At 49.0% G+C, this 22,894-nt stretch overlaps 1 protein-coding gene across 10 annotated transcripts in view; it reads right to left on the bottom strand.

Moving 5' to 3' along the window:
• Positions 1 to 7,023: 7,023 nt before the first annotated feature.
• USP20 (ubiquitin specific peptidase 20) overlaps positions 7,024 to 22,894 on the bottom strand; it is a 37,479-nt gene continuing 21,608 nt past the window's right edge. For 7 of the 10 annotated variants that reach the window (XM_084650122.1, XM_084650127.1, XM_084650123.1 and 4 more), the window contains 14 exons: positions 22,155 to 22,292; positions 20,767 to 20,906; positions 19,983 to 20,155; positions 19,008 to 19,102; positions 17,653 to 17,686; positions 17,171 to 17,216; positions 16,675 to 16,855; positions 15,734 to 15,860; positions 15,462 to 15,631; positions 14,561 to 14,642; positions 13,908 to 14,016; positions 13,409 to 13,511; positions 11,178 to 11,249; positions 7,024 to 9,458 (listed from right to left, as the gene is read on the bottom strand). In XM_084650122.1, coding sequence (XP_084506248.1) covers positions 9,298 to 9,458; positions 11,178 to 11,249; positions 13,409 to 13,511; positions 13,908 to 14,016; positions 14,561 to 14,642; positions 15,462 to 15,631; positions 15,734 to 15,860; positions 16,675 to 16,855; positions 17,171 to 17,216; positions 17,653 to 17,686; positions 19,008 to 19,102; positions 19,983 to 20,155; positions 20,767 to 20,906; positions 22,155 to 22,292 — 1,631 coding nt within the window. In that variant the 3' untranslated portion in view covers positions 7,024 to 9,297. The remainder of the gene's footprint in view (positions 9,459 to 11,177; positions 11,250 to 13,408; positions 13,512 to 13,907; positions 14,017 to 14,560; positions 14,643 to 15,461; positions 15,632 to 15,733; positions 15,861 to 16,674; positions 16,856 to 17,170; positions 17,217 to 17,652; positions 17,687 to 19,007; positions 19,103 to 19,982; positions 20,156 to 20,766; positions 20,907 to 22,154; positions 22,293 to 22,894) is intronic. The other 3 variants (XM_084650128.1, XM_084650129.1, XM_084650121.1) reach the window with 3 other exon arrangements.

Below are 22,894 nucleotides of genomic sequence, written 5' to 3'. Positions count from 1 at the left end.
CTGAAAGTTGTGTTTAATGCTGAGTATTTTTCAAAAGTTCTTTTTGGTTTGATGCATATTGATTCTTTTTTTTTCCTGCTTGAAGTGTCAAAAGACTTAAAAGAAGCCAAATTATATTTTAACATGATGCTGAGCACTTTTTTAATTTGTGTGTGTGTGTGTCTGTGCGTATGTGTTTGCGCACTGAATTCTAGCTCTTGGTGGCATCTCAGTGTTGTGATTTCCTTGCCAATGTAAAAGGTTCTGGTGTTGCCCATTCATTTCTGGAGACAGAATTCAAGCAAATAAAGTGCTTCCATTGGAAAGCGAATATTGACCTTGTAACCATGAATGAAAACTCATCTACATATTTAAATAAACCTTTAATTCCAGACATGCTATTTCATTTAACCCTCTTAATCATGTAGGGGATGCAAGCAAAGCTGTCCTAATTGTTTCACAAAAAAGGGTCCATACCCACCTGGCCACTCACTGCTGCTATAATTGGCCGGGCTATTCTATCTGTAGTGACACATCTGCCATTACCACATACACCTGCAGATGGGAACTCCACTCTGTGTTACTTCGCAGTGTAACCAAATATAAATCACAAGCTTGGAACTCTGCCTATTTCTTCTTCCTCTGCATTCTCAGTGAATTGCTGGATGCTTTCTAATTTTTATATTCAACGGCAACATGTCTTGGCAAATGAGGAGAAACAAATCTGTTTGAGTGTGATGTTTGTGTCTAGTTGCTGTAATCCGTGGGATGGTGAAGGAACACTTTTACTCATGGTACTTGAATTTTTACATCACACGGGGGGGTTTAGGCACCATTTGGCATTTAATTGTGCTGACAGCAGGAAGAACATTGCCTAGGATGAAGATGGCTTAAATGTTTTCTCTCCAGTGGGTCAGTTGGAGAAGCTGATACTTTGTCAAACTTTTACCTTTTGGGCTGGAATTTGTATAGCTATCAGTCTTAGAATGGGGATTTTGGGAAGCTTGCAGAAACCGTTCAGTCATTTGAGAAGAGGAAAACTACAGTTATGCTGGTCGGAAAAATGTTTGTTTGCATACCTCCTTTTTTTTTTTTTTTTTTAAGTGGCAGATGCTGAGAACTTCATAGACTCATAGACTTTAAGGTCAGCAGGGACCATTATGATCGTCTAGTCTGACCTGCACAACGCAGGCCACAGAATCTCACCCACCCATTCCTGGAACAAACCCCTGACCTATGTCTGAGCTACTGAAGTCCTCAAATCGTGGTTTAAAGACTTCAAGGTGCAGAGAATCCTCCAGGAAGTGACCTGTGCCCCACGCTACAGAGGAAGGCGAAAAACCCCCAGGGCCTCTTGCCAATCTGCCCTGGAAGAAAATTCCTTCCTGACCCCAAGTATGGCGATCAGCTAAACCCTGAGCATGTGGGCAAGACTCACCAGCCAGACACCCAGGAAAGAATTATCTGGAGTAACTCAGATCCCACCCTATCTAGCATCCATTACAGGTCATTGGGCGTATTTACCGCTAATAGTCAAAGATCAATTAATTGGCAAAATTAAGCTATCCCATCATACTTGAAATTCGACAGGGACAGATGTTTAAAGGTATGAGGTATGGCTACACTGAGCCTTGCAATACCTACCTGATTTAGGAGCCTACATCTCATTTCCAAAATTTCAACTCCTGAAGCAGTTAGGCGTGACCATGCCCGAATACCTTTAGAAATCTGGCCCATAGGCACTGAGGCATAGCTGTGCCTTTCAGCGGCCCAGTGAAAAGTCTGGTTGATTTAACTGCTTTGAAGGTCTGGATAAGGTACTTTGCACGTGAACACTAGTTTATATAGAACAGAACTAAACTTGTCACTGCTCTGCTGCCATAGCCTGTGCATCTGTAACTGTATGGACATTGCCACTGAATGGAGGACCTCTCAGCGCTGAATTTGCACATGTGGGAAAGAAGGGTGAGTGGAATAAGTTTTATGATGTGAGTATTTATGGGATAGAAATTGGACTGGTGTAAGTGGAAGCAAGCAGGAATCCAATCTCAGGCCCCAGCTGCCCTTGCCTCTTTGTGTACGGTACAATCCGTAACATGGTGGAATTTTTGATCATTTTCCTTTTAAAAACAACGAAATTCCATCCAAAAACCATTAAGCCTGTTATGGCTGCAAAGTGACTCAAAAATCTGTATATTTCTACACTGCCTGTGCATCTTTAACTCTGCCCACTTGTGCAGCTACATTGCTGTGCATGCTTCATTTACACAAGCAGAGCGTATTTTTCCCCATAAAAGCCCTGGCCTCATTCCATGCACAGGTTGGATGGTAAATAAAGCTGGGTCCAGAAAGGTGCTGCCTTATTCACTCTAGAATTTGAATGGGGTATAATGGATGAGATGGAGGTGAGGTGTTAAGTGGCAGGAGTCCACAGGGCCCCTGCCTCACTGAATTCAGAGCTTGCACGGTACACAGTAGAGAAGACAAGGGAGGCCAGTATGTGAGGATAAAAAATAAAAATAAAGCTGCTGCACTAACTGCACATTCATGAGTCACACTGAATACGGAAGAGGGGCCTGTGCTGACATGAAGATGGTCTTGTAATGAATACACATAAGGGGCAGAGTTAAGGGTGCATGAGTACAAACCAGCTCTTGATTTACAAACTTCACATTTTAATGACTTTTGTATGGAAGGAGCTAGTGGAAACAGCAATAATGTGTTCAAGGTAGGATCACTCCACCCTCTTAACTTCTTTTTGAAGATGAGCTCAGCTGCTGGTAACTAGAACATGATCTTCTAGCATCTGGACTGCTGGTTCCCCCTTCTGCAAGTAGTTTCTCTATCACTGCTTCAGAGAAACAGCCTTGAATTTAAGATGTTAACCTCTGTTACTGTACAAAACACAGGGCAGTGCATGCTAGGTCTCTGTACAGGGAATGTAAGAGCAGGGATGACTAGCCCCTGAATAGAGAGAGAAGAAATCTCCCCCAACTATGTGGTAGCAAATATTTATGCCTGATGTAAAGCAGCAGTATTTCTGGCAATTGTGAATGCTGCCATCTGCTGGTGAATTAAAGGTTGGACTATACAGGCCACCCCAGCTGACTTTGAAACGCTAGTGGCCTTTCAGCTGTAGCCCGGATCAAGTTGTCTACTTTAAGATTTTCCTTGGCTTGAGGATACCAGCCTGAAACATCCTTTGCTCCTGTTTCCTCTTCATAACTTGAATCTACTACTGCTCACTGCATCATTCACCATAAAACTGAGTAGCTCCTTGCAGGCTTTCCGTTACCGCTGCCACTCGCCCCTGTGCCCTGAAATCAACCTCCTCCAGGAGCCAAGGAGCTTTGCTATTACATAGCTCACATGCAGAGCGAAGCTGAGTAGCAGCATCGGGCTCATCGTTGCAAACGGAGGAGGGAGTAATAGCATCTGCCCAACGCAGCCAGCTGTTGACTTATTTTTTTAAGAGTCCAGACCTTTATTTACAGCTGGACTCCTCTGTTACTTTTAGAAGTTCAGCTGTTTTTGTTTGTCAGCAGCACCAAGGAGCCCTGGCCAACCAGAGGTCAGTGATATTTATTTATTATCATCATCCAGTAGATAGGGTCAGGTGCCGTCAACAAGAGACCATAAAACTACAGCCGCTGTTCTTACAGACAGGAATGTGGAAGGCAGCAGGAAGGAATGGTCAGAGCTGCACCTTTGTTTTCCTTCATTATTAGATGACAGGTTTCAGAGTAACAGCCGTGTTAGTCTGTATTCGCAAAAAGAAAAGGAGTACTTGTGGCACCTTAGAGACTAACCAATTTATTTGAGCAGAGCTTTCGTGAGCTACAGCTCACTTCATCGGATGCATGCCGTGGAAAATGCAGCAGACTTTATTTATACACAGAGAATATGAAAAAATACCTCCTCCCACCCCACTGTCCTGCTGGTAATAGCTTATCTAAAGTGATCATCGGGTGGGCCATTTCCAGCACAAATCCAGGTTTTCTCACCCTTCACCCCCCCACACAAATTCACTCTCCTCCTCTCACCAGCAGGAGAGTGAATTTGTGTGGGGGGGTGGAGGGTGAGAAAACCTGGATTTGTGCTGGAAATGGCCCACCCGATGATCACTTTAGATAAGCTATTACCAGCAGGACAGTGGGGTGGGAGGAGGTATTTTTTCATATTCTCTGTGTATAAATAAAGTCTGCTGCAGTTTCCACGGCATGCATCCGATGAAGTGAGCTGTAGCTCACGAAAGCTCTGCTCAAATAAATTGGTTAGTCTCTAAGGTGCCACAAGTCCTCCTTTTCATTATTAGAGAAATGGAGCAAGGGTCATAGTGAGGACCTGAAAAGGCACAGAGCTCAAGCCAAGCTACAAGCAGAGCAATAAACAATAGTCACACATTTAAAGATCCTCTTTTATTTTCATAGGCTGAATAGCATCAGGGAGGCATTGGACAGGGAGTGTGTGTGTAGGGGAGGCGTTGCAGCTGCTAATGATGGGCTAAAAACTGCCTCTAGAAAGCCTTGCCACTTAGCAGCAGAGAGGATGGGTTTGTTACCCTGTTTAATACACGTGGGTAAGAGCCAGGAAAGAAGAAACATATCAGCTGACTGGAGAGCTTTTAATGGAAGGGCTGTTAGTCCATACAGTAAATGAACAGAGCCTTCTCTTTACCCTCACCTTGTGCAGGCTGCACTGAATTGGATAGCAGGAAAAAACGGGGAAGACTGTCTAACAAAAGGGGGAACTGGCCATGAGGAAAGTCAGAGGTGGTTTGGATCAAATGGACAAACCGTGTCACGCTGAAGAACAGCTCCCAAGCCAGCTCTGCTACTGGTAGCAGTGACGGCTTTGGCCCAATAATTTTTCAGATATCTGCTACAAGAGTATCAGAACTTTGATCACACACCAGGTCTAAAGTCAAGGATGGCTGCACAATGTAGCTTTGAGTTTTGTTGTAAGTAGGAAGTGTAAGGGTTTTGTTCACGCAACAATGGAGATGTTTGTCTAGAAACAATCTAATCACAAGAAAGGGAAATACATCCTGATTACATCTTTTAGAAGGTCACAAACTGTCTAGTAATGTTAGCAACTACAGAACAAAGTTCATTTTCTGGTTATGAGTTTTGGAAGGGTGGGTGAGAGTTGGAAGACAAAAAGCTGTGTTTTTTCCTTACCAACTACACACTAGATCCAGTTATTAGGACACTTCTGGCTCAAGCAAGTTCAGCAGTTTTACTTTTGATTAGTGCTACTCTAAAGTGAAAACAACATATTTGAGCCATTCAAGTTTACCGCTAAGACGAGCAGACACAGGCTGGTGGTACCACAATGCTTATGTAGACTAGATCCAGGCGGCTGTGCCGCACCGTGCCGCCAACACAGAGGTGGGAAGGAGGATTATCCCAGGGTAGAGCTCTCCAGTCACAAAGAGCGGTAATTATGCAACCCCTATAGCTACCATCTGCAGGAGGGACGGGCTCCAGCCTTCTCTTCATGGTGCTAGATCCCCAGCTGCCATTATCAATTCTTGGAGCCACTGGCAGCTGGTGAAATTTAGTGCAATTTTAGGCTCCTCTAATTGATGCCAGGAAACAAGCTCAATTGAAAGAGCACAAAGATGATAAAGCCACCCTTGCACTCCCTCTCCTCTGTAGCACTGTGTGAGCCCAGCCAAGAAGAATCTAACTCAGAAGATACAGCCCCGTTCTCTATAGGATGAGACTATTTGGCATTACTGGCGTGCAATTCACATTCATATCTGCCAAGATTAACTCCTAGGGTATTTATCTGTGTGTCACATTTACAGCCCAGGATTGGCCAGTACTGTACAGTTTGTTTCAAGTAGCTACAGTTTTGTGCCTACTTCAACTGCAGAAGCATTTTCCTCCTAAATATTTCAGGCTGTGAAATGCTCCCTTCTATCAGTAGTAAAGCAATGTCTGCAGGCTTCCAGAATGCTGCTGCTGGGACACTTACAGTTTACTCTGTACAGTCTCATGTAATGATCTTTCCAGCACTAGAAGGCTCTTAGTTTAAGCCTTCCTCTAAGGAGCAGTCTGGAGTTTGTTTGGAACTGTTTCTAATACTGTGCGGCCATACCAAGCAGAGCACAACTGAAAACAAACGTTTCACAGTGGCAAGGCAGCTGTACAGTGTTTTCAGCCTCAGCCTGTATACCACCAGCTCCAATGGGTCAGTCGCCACCTCTTTACTCCAGAAAATACCCTCCGCAGTTCTGTAGGATTACGAGTTTAAATTTAAACATGAATTTTGTAGTGCTCAAGGAGACAAAGCTCCACTCTGTACTGGGTGTAGCACATGGGCAGAATGAGAGTTAACAGCATTTCTCCAAAAGATGATCCATTTCTACAGAACCCTCTGTGCTCAGTCTAAAGGCTGGAAGGAGTAATACTTGGCCTGCTGTGCAGTCCTGGGACCACTCTCTCTCACTTTATACCCGCACTGCTGGGAGTGTTTTAGAGCACGGTGCACTTATATTCTGCTTCTCAGCCATAGCTCTCTAAGCACTTCACAATGGTAGGTCAGCCACCCAAGCTGTATCCCTAGCTCCAAAATGGGAATCAACTCACCGGGCAGTGCTAGTTTCTGCAAGCACTCCCTTAGCAATTATGAACAGGGAACGCACTGTCCTGCCAATAGGACAGCAGAGATCCAGCTAATGAGACTGTCCAAGAAAGAAGCCAGTAGCTGAGAATGTGTTCCTGATCTATTTTAGTGCACTGGTGCATGAAAGAGAGATCATTAATACACAGAGCCTTTCTGAGAAGCAGTTCCAAGTTAGTCTGAAAGACACAAGTGCCCTTGCTTGAATAAGTACCACTAAAGAGCATTCTGGTAGATGACAGAATCCAAGTGCCATCACAATTCAGTGGATCACACTGCTAAAGCCAGCTGGTGTTTAGAAGCGTTTGTCAAGGCAGGGACCCTTGGCAGCAGGAAACCTGGACTCTCACCACCACCATCAGCTGTGTACAACTTAGACAGGCCTCATGCACGCATAGGCAGCAGTCATGCAACTTGTTGAATGCACGTGTATTTATTGTAACACAGCCTCAGCACAAAGTGTAATACTTGAGCACGGGAGTGTAATTACAATCTGTACAGCATCCTTTAGACAACACAGACACAAGATACAACATGCAGCCCTAGAGGCTCCACAATAGATTCAATGCTGGCTGCAGCAGCTAACAAAAAACAGCTTAAAACACTGAGACATCCAACAATGGCTCGTTCTCTGACCCCCTCTGCTGCCTGGCTGGGTATAGACAAGGATCCAGGTAACCAAGACAGTAAAAGAAACACATTAAACCAGTTACAGGAAAAAATATTTTTAAACAAGAACTTGCTGTTTGCAGCAAACATTTGGTCTAAAAACCTGTGAAGGCCCCCTTTCGGGAACTCCCTCCCCCCACCTAGTTTCACTTCCCTGCAGTGAGACAAACAGCAGCCCCCTTCCACCTTTGTTCATCTTTTATGCTAGGAGTGTTTGGGCTTCCCAAGGCCACAGTCAGACGCTGGACCTGGGCTGATGAGGTGAATTCATTCTGTTCCCACCACCAGCGCCACTGTGACCATGCAGCGTGGCTCTCCTCCGAGACACCCTGCGAGGCTGGTCCAGGCACACTCGAGCTGGCCAGATAAGCCACGCCAGCCTCGTTCTGCCCTACACTCGGTGTGTCTCACTCAAGGGCTTGCAGAGCCCTTCCCAGAGCCATGCTGGATTTTGCAGCCACCTGACTGATTTACAGTGGGGCCAACTGCTAAATCCAGATCAGTCATTTTGAAAAGCAGCTTAGACATGAAAAATGGTGCTTGCCATTCTCCGTTCATCCCGCCCCCTGCCCCTCCATCCCACCCCATTGCTTGGCGGCTGAATTAGCAGCAGGAGGTTGGGGTGCAAGGTATTCCCATTCATTAAATGAGCCACTGTACATACCAAACAAGATCTGCCCTAGAAAGCTAGAGCAAGCTCAGCACTGCATTGCATGTGGGAGTCTGGATGCTCGTTTGCAGGCAGCTTGGTTCAGTGAGGTCACCCACACAGCTGGGGACTGTTCAGCCAGGCGCCTTCCCCAGTGGGACTGGAAAAGATTTAGTGTAAGTCAAAAGACGGACATTTTGGCACAGGTGGGTTAACACCAGGCTTCTTGCAAGTGAATGGCTTGGCTTAGAGGTTCTCCCTCACTCCTAATAGGCCCTTCCCCTCTCCTCAGGCCCATGGGTGCAGGGCTGGGCCGGGCAGCAGTGTTTGGAGAGCAGAATATGGAGATGTTACATTCTGTAGCTATGAAACAGAGGCAGGGGAACATAATCTAGGCCAAACCAAGACCCTTGGCGCTTGCTGCAGAACTGACCTCTGTCCAGCCTCCACCACTCGAATGGAGTCTGACTGGTTAACACCTTTGATTTTAAGCAACTCGTAACAGAGCCCTGCATGCCTGGTACTTGTCCACAGCTACAAGGCTACCGGGAACTAGCACAAATGGAAATAGCACAGTGGGAAGCCAGTGTGGAGCTGCTACTCGACTTCCCACCTTCTTCACCAAGAACACGCAGAACCGCTGAACGCAGATGCAGGCAGCATGGGGTCACAAACACATGGCTGACAGTGGACGAGAAATGGTCTCTCTGCTGTAATTGGGGCTGCAAGAACTAGAACAAGAGCAAATCGTGGAGGACGCTTGTCACTTGTGCACCAGCAGAACAAAACAAAGGCTACAAGCCCTTGTGGCTTTAACCAGCTTCAAACAAGCTCGGGTTTCTCTAGGCGCAACGTTACTCACTGTGAACAAAACAATGTCTCTTCTTTATACATTTGACTTCCAAAAAAAGTGCTCAGAACTGCTCCGGAGGAGCGAAGTTAGGGCCAAGCGCCACCTGCAAAGGAGCAGAGATTCAACTCACCGAAGGCAGACTTGGGTTACTCTTGAGAGCAGCCAAAGCAGCGGGAGGTTCAGGCCAAACTTCTTTCCACGGAAGTTTTGTTTGGAGACAGTCTCCCCACCACAGCCTTATGCACGGAGGGTGTGCAGGAGCTGGGTTATGGTATGTTTCTTCTGACCAGCCGCATCCTTATAGCCAAGCCTAGAGTCTGCATGAGGTTTTACATTGTTATACAAGGACAATGGAGCAAGCTTATGCCCCTGGGGGCACCTCCACCCCCAGAAGGAAAATCTCCTCTCTAGTTCTCTGAGGTGGACTATGTCCCTTGTTCTTCAGTCCAACGATCCCCCGCTTTTCCAGACACACAGGGCTGCAATCGCATACCTCTACGGCTTGGTGCAGCGCGGCTCACACAGCCCGTGTCTCGGCCTCTATCTTCTGTTCCCCGTGCAGGCTCTCCAGTTCCTGCACCTGTGCGACGTTCTGGCGGACAGGGATCTCCGGCCCTCCTCCATACAGCGTGTTCAAGTAAATCCACGTCTCCTCAGAAATCTGCCCATAATCAGCTCCTGAAAAGCACAGCAGCAGCAACAACGAAATGCAACTGGGTCTCCGTTTACTGCTCAAGCCTGAGCAAGCCGTGCTGGGGTGGGGAACAGTGTTGCAGCTGGGAGCTATGCGAGGAAGGGAATCTCTCCCCTTGCTCAGATAGCGAGGAACAGTGAGGCAGGTGAAAATGTGACTTTAAAAACCTCCTTCAGTGAGAGAGGAGTTGTACTTGCAAATACACTAAGCTAGGGTGAAGGCCAGTTGTCCGAATGGCTGGGCAGTGCCCGGCAAGGAACGCTCACTGTAAGGTTCACTATGGACGGAGGGAGCTATAAACCTCTGTGTCTTGTAGCCAACATGATCTCCTCCTCCTCGTCCCAGAGCAGTGGCCATCAGCAGCTCACCTGACACAGAAGGTGACACCCTTCATGGCTCCAGGCAGTTGCCACGTTTCTTGTTTCCCATGAGGAATTGAAAAGCAATGCAGGGCACACCTCACCACTTCACCTTAAAGCACTGCCCACGTGTGACAGGGCTCACACTGAATCTATGTCCTTCACCAAAGAGGACCACGTTATCAGCCCATCTTTCTCATGTGCAACCAGGAAGGGACGGCCTGAAGGGGCACAGCACATGGTAACCAAATACCCACTGACCCCAGCAGCTCTAGGCTTTCCTGGACAGTGGGACCATGCACTCTAAGCAGGTTTTCAAGTTTATCAGGCTACAATTTCTTCCTCAGGAGCTTTTTGACTGTCTTTCAGACCAGTGATCATGTTATGGATCGAGCATTGTCCGTCTGCACAGTGCTAATGGGTAGGTCCCTACTTCAATGAGCAATCAGTCTGAAACGACACACAGTCAGACCCATTCAGGCCCCTTTGATGCACAGGAGGAAGGTCCCACCCTCAGTGCAGACTGACTTTAAGCTGTACTTGAGGAAAAGAGCAGTCAGAAGAAGTTAATTAAGTGAGTGAGGTTTGGCCAGCTAGGAAAGGAAGGGAGTTCTAAGCACATGGTCAGCATGGAAGGAGACCAGGAGATGAGGCAGGGATCTGAAAAGGGCATTGAGTAAAGGTACGTAGGCCCCGGGAGTGAGAGCAGGGATGGAAGCTGGCTCACAGATGTGGAGGAAGTCTAAACTTGGAGGTGATGCAGAAGACGAGGGGAGTCTGTGCAGGGAATCAGTGGGGCAGGTGACACAGCCATGGTAGCAAGAGAGGAAGAGGATTTCAGCTGCGATGTGTTTTACATACTAGGGAGCCAGACAAGACGTGCAGACAGAGGCAGCGGCAAGGGTGGAGGCACGAGATGATCAAGGTGTGAACAAAGCTTCTAGCACCTGAGATGGAGAAAAGCTCGTGGATTTTGCAAGAACCTGGACCATGGCAGGGAAGCTGGGAATGGAAAGTGATGAGGAAGATGAGACAGAAGCTGCAAGCCTGGATACGAGGGAGGATGGTGGAGGCGGCTAGGGGGACAGAGAGAATGAGAGGAAAGAGGGAGTCCGAAAAGCCAGTGGGAGATACAGAAGGAGATGGCAGAGGCAAGCCCAAATAGACAGGGAATGGCAGATCTGGGAGTCAGCACAAGGAGATCAGCCAACCGTCAGGCTTTGTGTTGAGCACAGGCAGAGTGACAATCAATGACAAATGGAAAAAGGAAGTTTCCAAGCCCCTTCCCCACAGGACCAGTCCCCCAAAGGGACAGCAACACACACACACAAGCATGAGCCTTACCCTGCTTCACCTGCACGTGTCCACCTCCTTTTGTGAGTGCAATTCTGCTGTTGTCAATTGGTCCGGGAGGCTCTGTAAGAAAGGATGTAGATCAGGGAGCCAGATTCCTGCTTCTCCCCCTCCACTGCTAGTCTGAGCAGTTGGAAGCCCAGCTGGGGCTGGGGGAGGAGCAAGAAGAGGATTTTGCCCCAACGATCACACTAAACAGAATAGCAAAGAGCTTTGGTTGTGTATGATGGAAATCAAATGCAAAGATGCTTTGCAGTAGCTGGCGTCCAGGACAGCGATTATCTGAGAGCTCCAGAGATCTAAAAAGCAGGGCACTGACAACCAATACACAGCACTGAAACAAAGCTTCTCCTCAGCTGTCTGCTGCGGAAGGCACTAGTCACAGAACAAGCTAGGAGACACCGAACCTCAAAGACCAGTAACATTCTGGCACCAGCCCAGGCAACATCTCATTCAGCAGCAGGAGCCTGGACTTCTGAAAAGCAAGGAGACCTCAAGGCAGTCGGAAACGAGAGGCAAGCCCCAGCTCCATGGGGCTAGGTCGGTCTGCGCTGGTACACTCCAGATCCTCCCAAAACAGAGACATGCCCTTTCACCACAGGAGAAAACAGACGAAGGGCTCGTGGAGTGTAGCTACCTCACATAGACTGAAATGGCCCCACGTGTTGTAACAGGCTGTTCATGGAGGGAGATCTGATGTATGGCAGTGCCAAACGCAACCCATGGCCAAGACTTCCAGGTTCCCTTCCTGAGGCCTATCTCACCCCTGCTCTCCCAGGCAGGCAGTGCATCAGAGTTAACACAGTCGACTCCTGGATGGGAGGCAGCACTTGACGTCATCTTGCAGTGAGCCCCAGGCTGATTAAGAGGTGGCACTGATCCATCTTGCTCTCTGAGGACTAAAGGAGGCCACTGTAGTGTGAGAATTTGGGCAGCATGGTCAAAACCGGGGACTGGGAGTCAGAACTGCTGCTACTCTACCACTGACTCCAGTGTTGCCTTGGACAATTCTCATCCTCCCTGTGCTTCAATTTCCCTGTGTATCAAAAGGGGATTGTAACTTGCCCACTTCTGAGCCTCAGGTGAAAAGCATCATAAATGCAGAACTGTATTCTAGAACTGTGGAGTAACACAGGATTCCCCCAGACAAGCTGTGTTCCCTACTAACCCCAAAAAGAGAGATTCAAGTCTGGATTCCTCCAAAAGATCGCACTAGCCCTCACAGCAAGTGACAGTATGCAACTCCAACCTTTAAGAAGAGTCTTAAAGAGCTTCAGGAAGCCAGATCCTCACTGGGTAGGTCTACACTGCCATGTAAGCCCCAAGGTTCAAACTCATGCTCAAACCTCACCCCCTTCCTTCTACACACAAATTGCACTAACCCAGGGCTCAGACCCAGGTTCCCAGGACCCAACAGAGGTGGAGGGTCTGAGCTTGAGTCAAGCCAGGACCTAGGGTTCAAGCCCTGTTGCTTTGCAGTGTAGAAGCAACCCTACTGGACTCATGCTCTAGGAGTCTTCCAAAAATATTCCACAGTCTCACACAGACTTTCTTCATCCTCCGGACTGTGAAGTTTTCCCGCACTGTACCACAAACAAAGGGCTCGAGTGGCCACATTTTGGGAGGGCACTAGGAAGTCTAGGATAGGAGTGGTTGGACTTGGGCCCATGTCGTGCAGTGTAGGCAGTGAAGCCCCAGGTTGGGACCCAGGATTCAACAATTCCTAACCTGGGGTTATAAAGGAGCGTGGACGCTCAAGCCCCATGTTAAAACCCCCAGGATCTGCTACCTCAAGTTGTACTAACCTTGGCTCCCACTGCAGTGTAGACATACCCTCTCTGTTTTCCTCTCGACTTTGCCACCCTAAGAAACCAGGCACAAGCACTTGAATAATGTGGCATGTTGTACTTAAATGGGATTTCGATATGCCCTGTCCTGTCCTTACCATCTCGATGGCTGGATTTTCATTGAGATTCAACCCACTCCCCAACCTTGAAGTTTCTTTTCCTGTAAAATTGCTCTTTTGTTGACTCTCTGGGAAATAGCTTGAATGTGGCTGGGGGGAAGAGGCCGTTCCCCCTTCTTTGCTAGCCTAGGTTTGGTTGGTTCATTTATAGGCTAAGTAGGTACGCTGCCTACAGAAGACACACACACAAACAAGCAAGCTTAGGTACACAGTACACCCCACCTCTAACAGGTTCCGGAGGCCTCAGGCTCCTTACCATTGTCCTTCCCCTTGACGAAAGACTCCCACTCACGGAACCATTGCATGCTGATACAGTAGATGACACTTGGAGACTCCTCTGCCTGGAATGCCTTGTTCAGCTGGAGGCCAAGGAACAGGAGAAGGGAAATATTCCGTCACTGCTGAGGTTTACGAGAGGGCTTTCCCGTATAGGTTGGAAAAACTTCACCACTCTTCAGGATTACTCAGCTGTAACCACACACCCCATTGCACCACCACAGCAATCCACCTGCTCCCACTTGCTAAGCATGTGGAAGTCCTTAGATTGCTCTCAAACCTCAGGCCCCCATGCAAAGCATCACCCTCGCCCCAGCTGATGCATGTGCAACAGGGAACCCAGAGTTAAATCTCCATGCCATGGTGCAGATCTTGTTCTGAGAGGCAGAGGGGTGAGATCTCTCCCACTCATCTGTGGTGGGGTCTCCACTTCTGACCCCAGCCCTTGGTTCCCTTCTCTAGCTCTTTTCCACACGCACCTTAATGAAGGTGTCAATCTCAATCCTCCTGCGTTTGGCCAGGGCTTCGATCTCCACCTGGCAGACCGAGCACACATACAGATGGTTCACAGCAGGGCCGCCCCCGAACCTGAGCCCAGGATGAGAAGGAAAGAGGAACTGAGAACTGGGTTGGCAAGGAAGAGGTTAACTGCCCTGAGCCCTGCAAGTAAATAGGGTGGATTCTTACACTACTCTCCGTATCCAGAGGTGACTAGGCCTGGTTATTTTAATGAACACCTTTGCCTCCGCCCTCCATGGTGTAGATCAGAATGGTCCCACCTTTGTGATTGCTGGGATAATGGAGAATACAGCTCATTTGCTGTCTAGATTAAGGGCTCTCACATTACACACTACCAGGCTCCATCTCTCCAAAGGGAAATCCCCCCTCAGGACTGAGGGCATAAGAATCACCCTGGAGATCAGGAAATAGTCTCACCACCTTATAACAGCATTGCAACAGCATATACAATTGCTTAGGTGTATTAGAGGAAAGCACCATGTCTGGCCAATGCCAAAGGCAGGATCCCACACCTTATGGATGTGGCCTGGCAAGTCTACGTTGTTCTCAATCACAACAAAGCTTCAGTTGTTCCAAGGCACTGTGGAATGAGGAGTACGCCAGCTTTCCTCACCTGTTATACAGATACTCCCACACAGTCTGCGGCAGAATCACCACCAGGTCATCAATGTAATGGTATTTATTGGGCGGGATCCCTGCAAATCAGAACGAGGGGTAGTTAAATTGGGTACTAAGTAAGGAGCAGTGTGTTCCCCAACAATGGAGGAAGACCAAAAATTGATGGTAGGTATCACTCCTCTCGCTAGTGGGTGAGGAGTGGGGCAAAGAAAGGAAGGAGGCGATGGGGAGGGGGCAGGGCTTTCTCAGTGGGGAAAGCTCAATTATTGATCTAAGGCAGCTGAAGCCTTCAGGCCAGGCCCCACTCCTGCACACTGGCTTTTGGAGAGTTCTTGGTTTGACTAGAGGGTTATAAATGCTCCCAGGGAGAAGGACAGAGTGAGCTTTTACCAGTCTATAAAGGTTCCTGGTATCAGCCCACCCCACCCCTCCCAAAACACACACTGAACACCAGCCTTGCTGCTAATGCAGTAGTAAGTGGCAGTAGGTGCAGGTAAAGAACCAGTAACCTGTTACACTCCCGCAGCTGCATTTACCCTTCCCTTCCCTTCGGAAGCTGCCCCATTGCTCAAGAGTTCACCTCCTTCACCCTATTAGCTTTCTAAATACTTGTTTGAAAACAAATGATGAAGTGAAAGCGATGGTCTCCCAGCACAGCATATCCCTCCAGGCCCTTGATCAGCGGGACAATGATCTAACTGTCACGTTCCTGAGCGTGCTGAAGTCTCTGCCAATGAGGCAGATTCGACTGCAGTACATGTTATACTGGGAACGGAGCTGGGGCTTTTATCCGGATGTGTCAATGTGTGGGCCAGCAAAAGGTGCAGCTGGAAACTTCCCACTGCTGAGTGAATGCTACTATTCCCAATGCAGAATGCCTGGCCGCTTCCCCTCACCTCCGTGTGCACACAGGAACGTGTGGTTAGTAATGGGACCAGGCTCCGCAAAGGTGTTGAATTTGTTGAGCCACTCTCGAGAGATATAGAACTGGAGCAAGGTGGGTTCCTTCATGGTGGTAAGGGACACTACCTTCTGTCTCTCCCGCACAGCCTCCTCGCTGCTCTTCCTTGAGGAGGAAAGGGGAGAGAAAGTGAAGCAATCCCCGGCATCTGACCCCTTTATATGTTAACAGCACTGACAGACAACTCCAGCCAGGGTACCCACTCACCTGTAGAACAGGACATAGGCCTCTGCGTTCTGTACCACTGTCTCATGGACCTCAGTGACATACTGATCGTCAAACTCATACCACTGGCCATTGATCACGTTCTGGCAGTACGCGATGTAGTGCCCACCTGTAACAGAGGGAATGTAACAGCACTGGGACTCAGTACAGAAAGAAGAATCAGGCCTGGAATGATGTCAGCGACCGAGCGAAGATGAAGGGAAAAGCCGTGTGTTGCAGAGATTTTAGTATGGCAGGCCTGCCAGGAGGGATGGATTCTGGCGCTGTGTCAGCTTGGAAGGGGGCTGCAGGCGCAGCACCCATTTCCATGTATTCAGTTCTACCCTCCTGGACAGGTTTCCCTTTGCTGAATGAGAGAAAACGCTTCCAGGGGCCTCGCTGGGAAACGGGTCTGAACCAGCACAGTGGGAGGGTTGTCATGATGGCACAGGAGATCTGTGAATGTTGAGCAATCCGCCACTCCAGCCGGAAACAGGTAGAGCCTGAGGAAGCCTAGCAGTGCAGGAGTGAGCCTTCTACTGCATATTGCTGCATGCACCCGCATGGGGCTCTAGGCTGCCCTGGACAGGGCTACTTCGTAGGCAACAGGGAAGGAGGAGGAGACTGCAGACATTGGGACCAGGCTGGGACAACAAGAAATCTGAGGTTTAAAAAAGAGGATCCTGAAGTCTCACTGGGAAACCCTTGTAGGAACATGCAGCTTGGACAGCATCAAAGCCAACTCCACTACAAAACAGGCTTGGCAAGTTGCATGCAGCACCTGGGGAGGAGGGTCACGGTGAAACCCTAACACCCTGTCCCTGCCCAAAGACCAGCAGCAGGATACAGCGCTCAGAGCTCCAGGCTACTCCCAGACACACGGATCAGACCCATCTCGTTCCCATGCATTTCAGGGACAGACACGCCAGGAAAGGAGGACTTACTGCCTGCTGTGCCCTGATGGCAGATGACAGACAAGAGGTCGTAGGTGGTGATCTGGGAAACACATTCCTTGGCCAGGAAGGGGTGAAGGTCCAGTCCTTCCAGTGGGAAGGAGACGTGGCTGTTGATTTTGAAGGAATACATGACCTCGTGTCGGAACCGTTTCAAGTGGATGCACAGGATCTAGGGCACCAGAGGGAGAGGGCACAAAAGCATGTTTCCATGGATACCCAAATCAAATACAGTTTCCTCTCTCGACCCCCGGATCTTTACATGAATTTCCTCATGCTGTGGTCACTATAACCCGGCAAAGGTGTTGATGGCCCATCAATTGAAGGTCACTGGGCCCTTTCTGGTCTGCTAATAAAATAGGACTTTGCTTAAGGCAAAACAAAAAAATGCTATTTTCAATTCTTGGTTCAGCAACTCTTCCCTTCCCACCCCGCAACTAACAGTGGCAACGAAAGGAGACGGGGAAAACAAGCCGCCTCTACTCACCTCAGGTAACCGGAGAACTTTGCAGTATTTCACGCCATTCCGCAGTCTGAGAGAGAAAGGGACAAGTCCCCCATGAGAACTAAGAATGGGGACCCGAGGCTAACTGGGCAGGTCACGTTTTGGGCCCAAATCCTTTGAACTCCATGGCAAAGCTGGAATGAGAGCAGCCTCCCACCATGTATCAGAGCATAGGCCACTGGCCTCACCTCTCCATTCTCCTACAATTCTCTTCAGTAACCCCTAAGTGCCCCTAATTCACTCCCTTCCCTTACCACAGCCACCACTTTTCCTCCCACTAGCACCAGGGTCTCCAGTGGCCCTGAACCAGGGCTTTCAAGGTCACTTTCAAACCTAGAACTCAACAACTCCCAGTTTAGCAGGCCAGTAGCAGAGGGGACAATCGGCCAGGGGCAGGAGAGGACAGTCAGTTTGGGCAGAGAGAGGTTAGCGGAAAGAGCACAACATAGAGGACACAAACTTACTTTTTACACCGTTCACAGCTGTACATGTTGTCCCCTGGAGAGGGAAAAGAAAGGCATTGCAACGTTACTGACAGCAGGAGCCATGGGGCTGCAGCCCCCATGAGAAAAACTCTCATCCCATGTGCGGAAGCCGGGTAAAGTGCCTGCCTAGTAGAGGTAAAGCAGACCTAGCCGGGACTCTCTTTGCCACCCCCAGCTCAACACAGACATGGCACAGACGGCAGCCAGCCACCACGCACGCAACGCGGCGGTGTCTGCCGAGGTGGAAGGGAATCCGCTTAGCCCTCCCACCAGTGGTTAGTGTGTGGCTGGAGCAGCCTCTTCTCCCCAGGTAAAGCAGGGATGGGAGGAAACATGCTCAAAACCCTCCTTTCCACTCCCCATTTTAAGACAGGGCCAAAATGTGTTCAGTCCCTCTGCTCTCCATCCCAGGCTAATGACACAGGAGACTGTTCTGCAGAGAGAACTACACAGCCTCCTTCTGCCCCCTCCGTGAGGGCTCCTGGTGAGGAACCTCCTACACGAACACAAAATGCAAGTCTAGCACTCCTAGGCGTAAGGATCGGACTGAGGTTACCTGGACACCTCAGCTGGGCATGCAGAGTTGTGGGAGAGTCTCCTTGGAACACTTCTGCCCTGTAGAACTCATCCCCCACTTGCAGCGCCCCCAGGGAACAACCTGTTGGGACCAGGACCCTGGGAAACATCTAAGGAGTCCCCAGCCCAGGTTCAGTGGCACTCCCTGCAGGAAGGATGAATGTGACCCAGACTGGGTCCAAAAGCGCCAGCATACAGCGCAGTCCCTGCTTTGATCTCCCTGGTGCTGCAGCCAGTACATGGACTGGCTCCATCTCACTGTCTGGCGTAGTATCCAAAGGCCCGTTTATCCTCCCTGAGTACAACAGAAGGAGGAGCCAGGGCAAATGTTACAAATTCAATCAACCAGACGATTTACTAGAAAACACAATACCCCGCAAGCAATGTAGGAAATGAGTGGCTCAACCCCACCCCCAAGCCTGGCAACCTTTGAGCCTGGCAACCCCAACTTGTTCCTCCTGCCCAGGACGGTCCTTGTGTAGCACGAACATTGGGCTACGGACTCTCACTGCACACACAAGAGAACGACAATCATGTCTGCTCTTTGCTGAGCCCACCACACCCTGGTTCCAAACTGCAAACCCTGCCTGAGCAGATGGTGAACGCTCATTCCTGCCCCCAAGGGAAGCTGAAACAAGGAGTGCACTTCCCAGCCAGAAGCTTGGATTTGTTCCAGAAATGCATCTGGAACGGTTATCGATAGCTTCCCTTGGGGGTGGTCAGAGAAGACAATATACGCCAGCCCTCCCCAACCTCACCTTTCAACTCATCGGCAGCAAAAAAGGCAGCAAGACAGTCCTCCAGTGTGACCACAGGACCCCAAAACCAGCTGGGGATACAGGACACCACAAACCTGTGGAAGGGAGGGGTCATGCAAGAAAGAAATGTGAATGGTACTGGTGATCTATGCACTTTGGCTTCTAAAATTCCCCGGTGGCGTGCTGCTTTATGTGAATCGAGCCTGGAAGGTCAGCTCAGGAACACAGTAACAGCATCCCACAGCATTATGGGAAAGTGCTGTTTGTTTCTCAGAACTGGAGTTGCTACTGGTACCTCCCATGCCAAGAAGGGCCAAGGTGGTGGGTGAGTAGAGGACTTCAATAGCTCAGACATAGGTGAGAGGTTTTTCGCAGGAGTGGGTGGGTGAAATTCTGTGGCCTGCGTTGTGCAGGAGGTCAGACTAGATGATCATAATCGTCCCTTCTGACCTTAGTATCTATGACTTAACCCTTCGCTCTTGTAGAGTGTTAAGTAAAGAAAGGCACTGACAGGTCCCGGACAGAGACTTCCACCGGAAAGAGTGCAGCCACAAAGGAACATTATTAAATGGCTGAAGGAACCAACTCACCTGGAAGGAAATTTACCAGTGAGGACTTGCAATGTCCTGCACCTTCAAGTCACAGATGTTTTACAGTCAGCCCATTACTACTGAACACGGTTTATTTTTTAAACACAATTGAAAATATGTTTTGTTGGACTAAACGAGGAAGGAGGTTGGCACAGCTGTTCCTGGCTATGGATCTTACAGATACAGGTCCCTGGCTATGGATCTTAATTCTTTACAGAGATTTTTTTATGCAAGTATGTCCAATATTTGTCTCTCTTTCCTCCATTTCCCTTCGGTAAAGAACCAATCAGCTTGTTACATTTAAGGGTAACTGCCTTCTAGTAACTGACAAGTGCAAAGCCAAGGAGGGCGAGAAACTGCATAAGGGGACGCAAGGGAAACACACCTCCTGATGTACTCCATGATGAAGGCAATCCAGCCTTGCGAGGTGTAATTGTCCCCGCAGGCCCCCGTCTTAGCGGGCACATTTTGGTAAATGGCGGAGTGCAGCTTGGCTAAGTCCTCCTTCCCAGGGATCGGCAGCGACAGATCCTGGAACGTCTCCACTGTCGTGGATACCTGAGGACACGCAAAAAAATCTGGGCTTCTAGTGTACGCAAAGGAGCAGATACTCAGCCCGGAACTTTTAGCATCACTTGGGCCCATCTACACTAGGAAACTGAAGTGTTGCTGACAGTAGTAGGCCATTTTCAGCACCATCAAAAAGAAGTGTCTGGCCCAGCCCCAGCCCCACTCTCTGAAGCAGCGCTGAAATGGTTTTGTCTTGTCTACACTAGGATTATTCCTCACTCACAAACAGGGTGACAGAAGTGTGATCACTCCCCTTCCTAACCACTTAGTGTTCCCTACAGCCAGAGCGCCAAGTTCTCCATAGAGTGCCCCCCCAAGCCCTGTCCAGCTCCCTCTATTTCGTTGGCTCCTCCACCTTATTCCCCCTTTGCTGTGACCAGCTCCATGGTAGGACATGCATAATGGCTAAGCTAACTGAGCTACACAGGATCAAGATTCTGTATGGCACATAAACAATGACACAGAATATTCCTAGGTCTGGTAGACTTCACACACAAGCGATCATTTTAGTAGGACCCTAGCATCCCAGAATATTTGGGAACAGCTCTGTTTCCCAAGGAGAGGTTTGTTGAAGCAAACAGGCCCTGCTGTTTTATTACTTGATTAATGGCAGTAAGGAGACGCACTCTGTCGCAGGTGAGGCATTGCACCAGGCTGAGAATGGAGCCATCAAAGATGTCAGAAATAACGCTGCGATAACGAAGCTCTTTCTTCTTCTTCCCGGAAGCCAGCACCTGGGCTGAAAAGACACACATACCCCCCCATCACCTTCAAGCTCTCTTACATAGCTTCAGCAGAGTCCTGCAATCAAGCCAGGGGTACGTCTCACCCAGAGTACAGCACAAGACAAGTGTGTTTGTACATGCTTCAACATAGACTGCAGGACTCTTTCAGTGGTTCTGAACTTAAGCTTATGTTAAGAACATCCTTGTTTCAGGTGACAGCAGGAAGCCGGGTCTAACAATCTGCACCAATGCAATGCACCCGAATGCTGTTAGCGGTACAATCTTTGTCCCCATCCTCCTCCAAAACTGGTTCAGAAGGACACAATGGGGTCACATAGCGTTCTTGATGGTTTTAATCTCTGTAACGCTCTCTTCATCTCTTACCGATTGTTTTCCCCCCAGGGTATTTTGTCTTTTTCCTTCTAGTCATCACCCAGTTTTCCCCCCATGCATTTCACACTGCGGCTTGCATCACAGAATGTGGCGGCTGGCAGAGCGTGGTTGTTTTGTTTAACAACAAAACCCCCACTTACACAGAGTGCTTTTTATCAGGCTAGAACGTCTGCGTGCCCACCCCACCCCCTCCTGGCTGAGGTCAGCACAGCTCGGGAAATAATGCTGTTATTGAATGGCTGCAGGACCGGGATGGGAGCACAAGCTGTTGTGTTTATGGGCTGTGGAAGGAGAGTGGGTTTGGTTTTGTGATTTCTTTGAGATGAAGCAGCAGGCAACCGGGACCCAATTTGTAACCTCGCAACACTCCCACACAAGACTAATGCTTTTAACTTCAATCCTGCGGGGAGCCTACGAAATATGGCAACATCCCTTTAACAGTCAGGAGGCCTTTAACCATAAGGCTGCCCTACAGTCTCTTGCCCACATATGCTATGAAGTGTAAGACTGAAGGCCAATTCTGGACTCTCCCCTCAATGCAGGGAAGCCCAGAAGTTCCTTACAGTGATTAGTAAGTTAGCATTATGATACCGAGAAGATAAGGCCAATGACGACCCTTTCTAAGTGATTTCAGGCTGTATTTGGACAGCCAGGCATCGCTCTGCCCTAAACGCCCAGCCATGCTGAGACTCAATATCATTCGTTTCCTAACACTGGTTTAGTAGACATCAACAGATTGAAGGACGATCAGTCATGGGGTGATGATGGCTTGTGTACCTCCCGCTTCTCCTGCTTCCTCCCGCAGATGTGGCCCTTTGCCTCCACACCCCCTCAGCCTCCTGGCTGCAGGAGCTTCCTGTCTATGCTACCTTTTTTCAGCACATAGGAGGGTCCCAGGCGCACAGGACTGGAGCGAGGGGGGCTGCTAGACAGTTTGGAGTGCATCTCCTGGTGAACCGGGCTGCAAGGGCGCGAGGAGCAGCGCACATAGGCGTCGTTGTCCGGCTCTGTGTGGGGAGAGAGACCACCAGTGAAACACCAAATGTACCAGCCCAGCCTGTCACAAATCAGCCCCAGTAGAATACTGGTCTCTGAATCTTAGCACAACGAAGTCTTTCATGTTCAGGGAATCTAGTTCCCAGCCCAGCCCCACTACTCTGAGGACTGGATACCTGAGGGATTCAATTGGATACCACAAGAGAGATGGCAAATGCTGTCAGACAGAACAAAAAGATGCAAGTCACCTCTAGGTCCGTTCCTAATCAAGAAGTTTGTTCTCATAAACTGGATATTGACAAATGCTCCCAATGTCCAGGCCTAGAGCTGAGGTTTAATCCTCTGGGTTTCTTAGAAAACAAAACCACCCCACAAACATATGCCAGTGTTCCTGTCTCTGGAGCCCACAGGGCTGTAGGCTGGGTCATCATCTTTGGGTCAAGACAAGGAATAGTCACATCTGGAGCACAGCCTTTAAATGCCAGCTGTTCTGCAGAATCACATGGCATCTCTCCATGGCTTAAAAATATTTTTTACATGTTCATTGCCCAGCACTAACAAATACCTCTATTTCCCTGTGAAGGGGTGTGTGCCCCACACAGGTAAGGAAAGG

The sequence above is a fragment of the Lepidochelys olivacea genome (assembly GCF_965140295.1).
Source record: "Lepidochelys olivacea isolate rLepOli2 genome assembly, chromosome: 16".
Lineage (NCBI taxonomy): Eukaryota > Metazoa > Chordata > Testudines > Cheloniidae > Lepidochelys > Lepidochelys olivacea.
The sequence above is the reverse complement of the archived record's forward strand: the minus strand, read 5'-3'. Positions and strand labels throughout refer to the sequence as shown.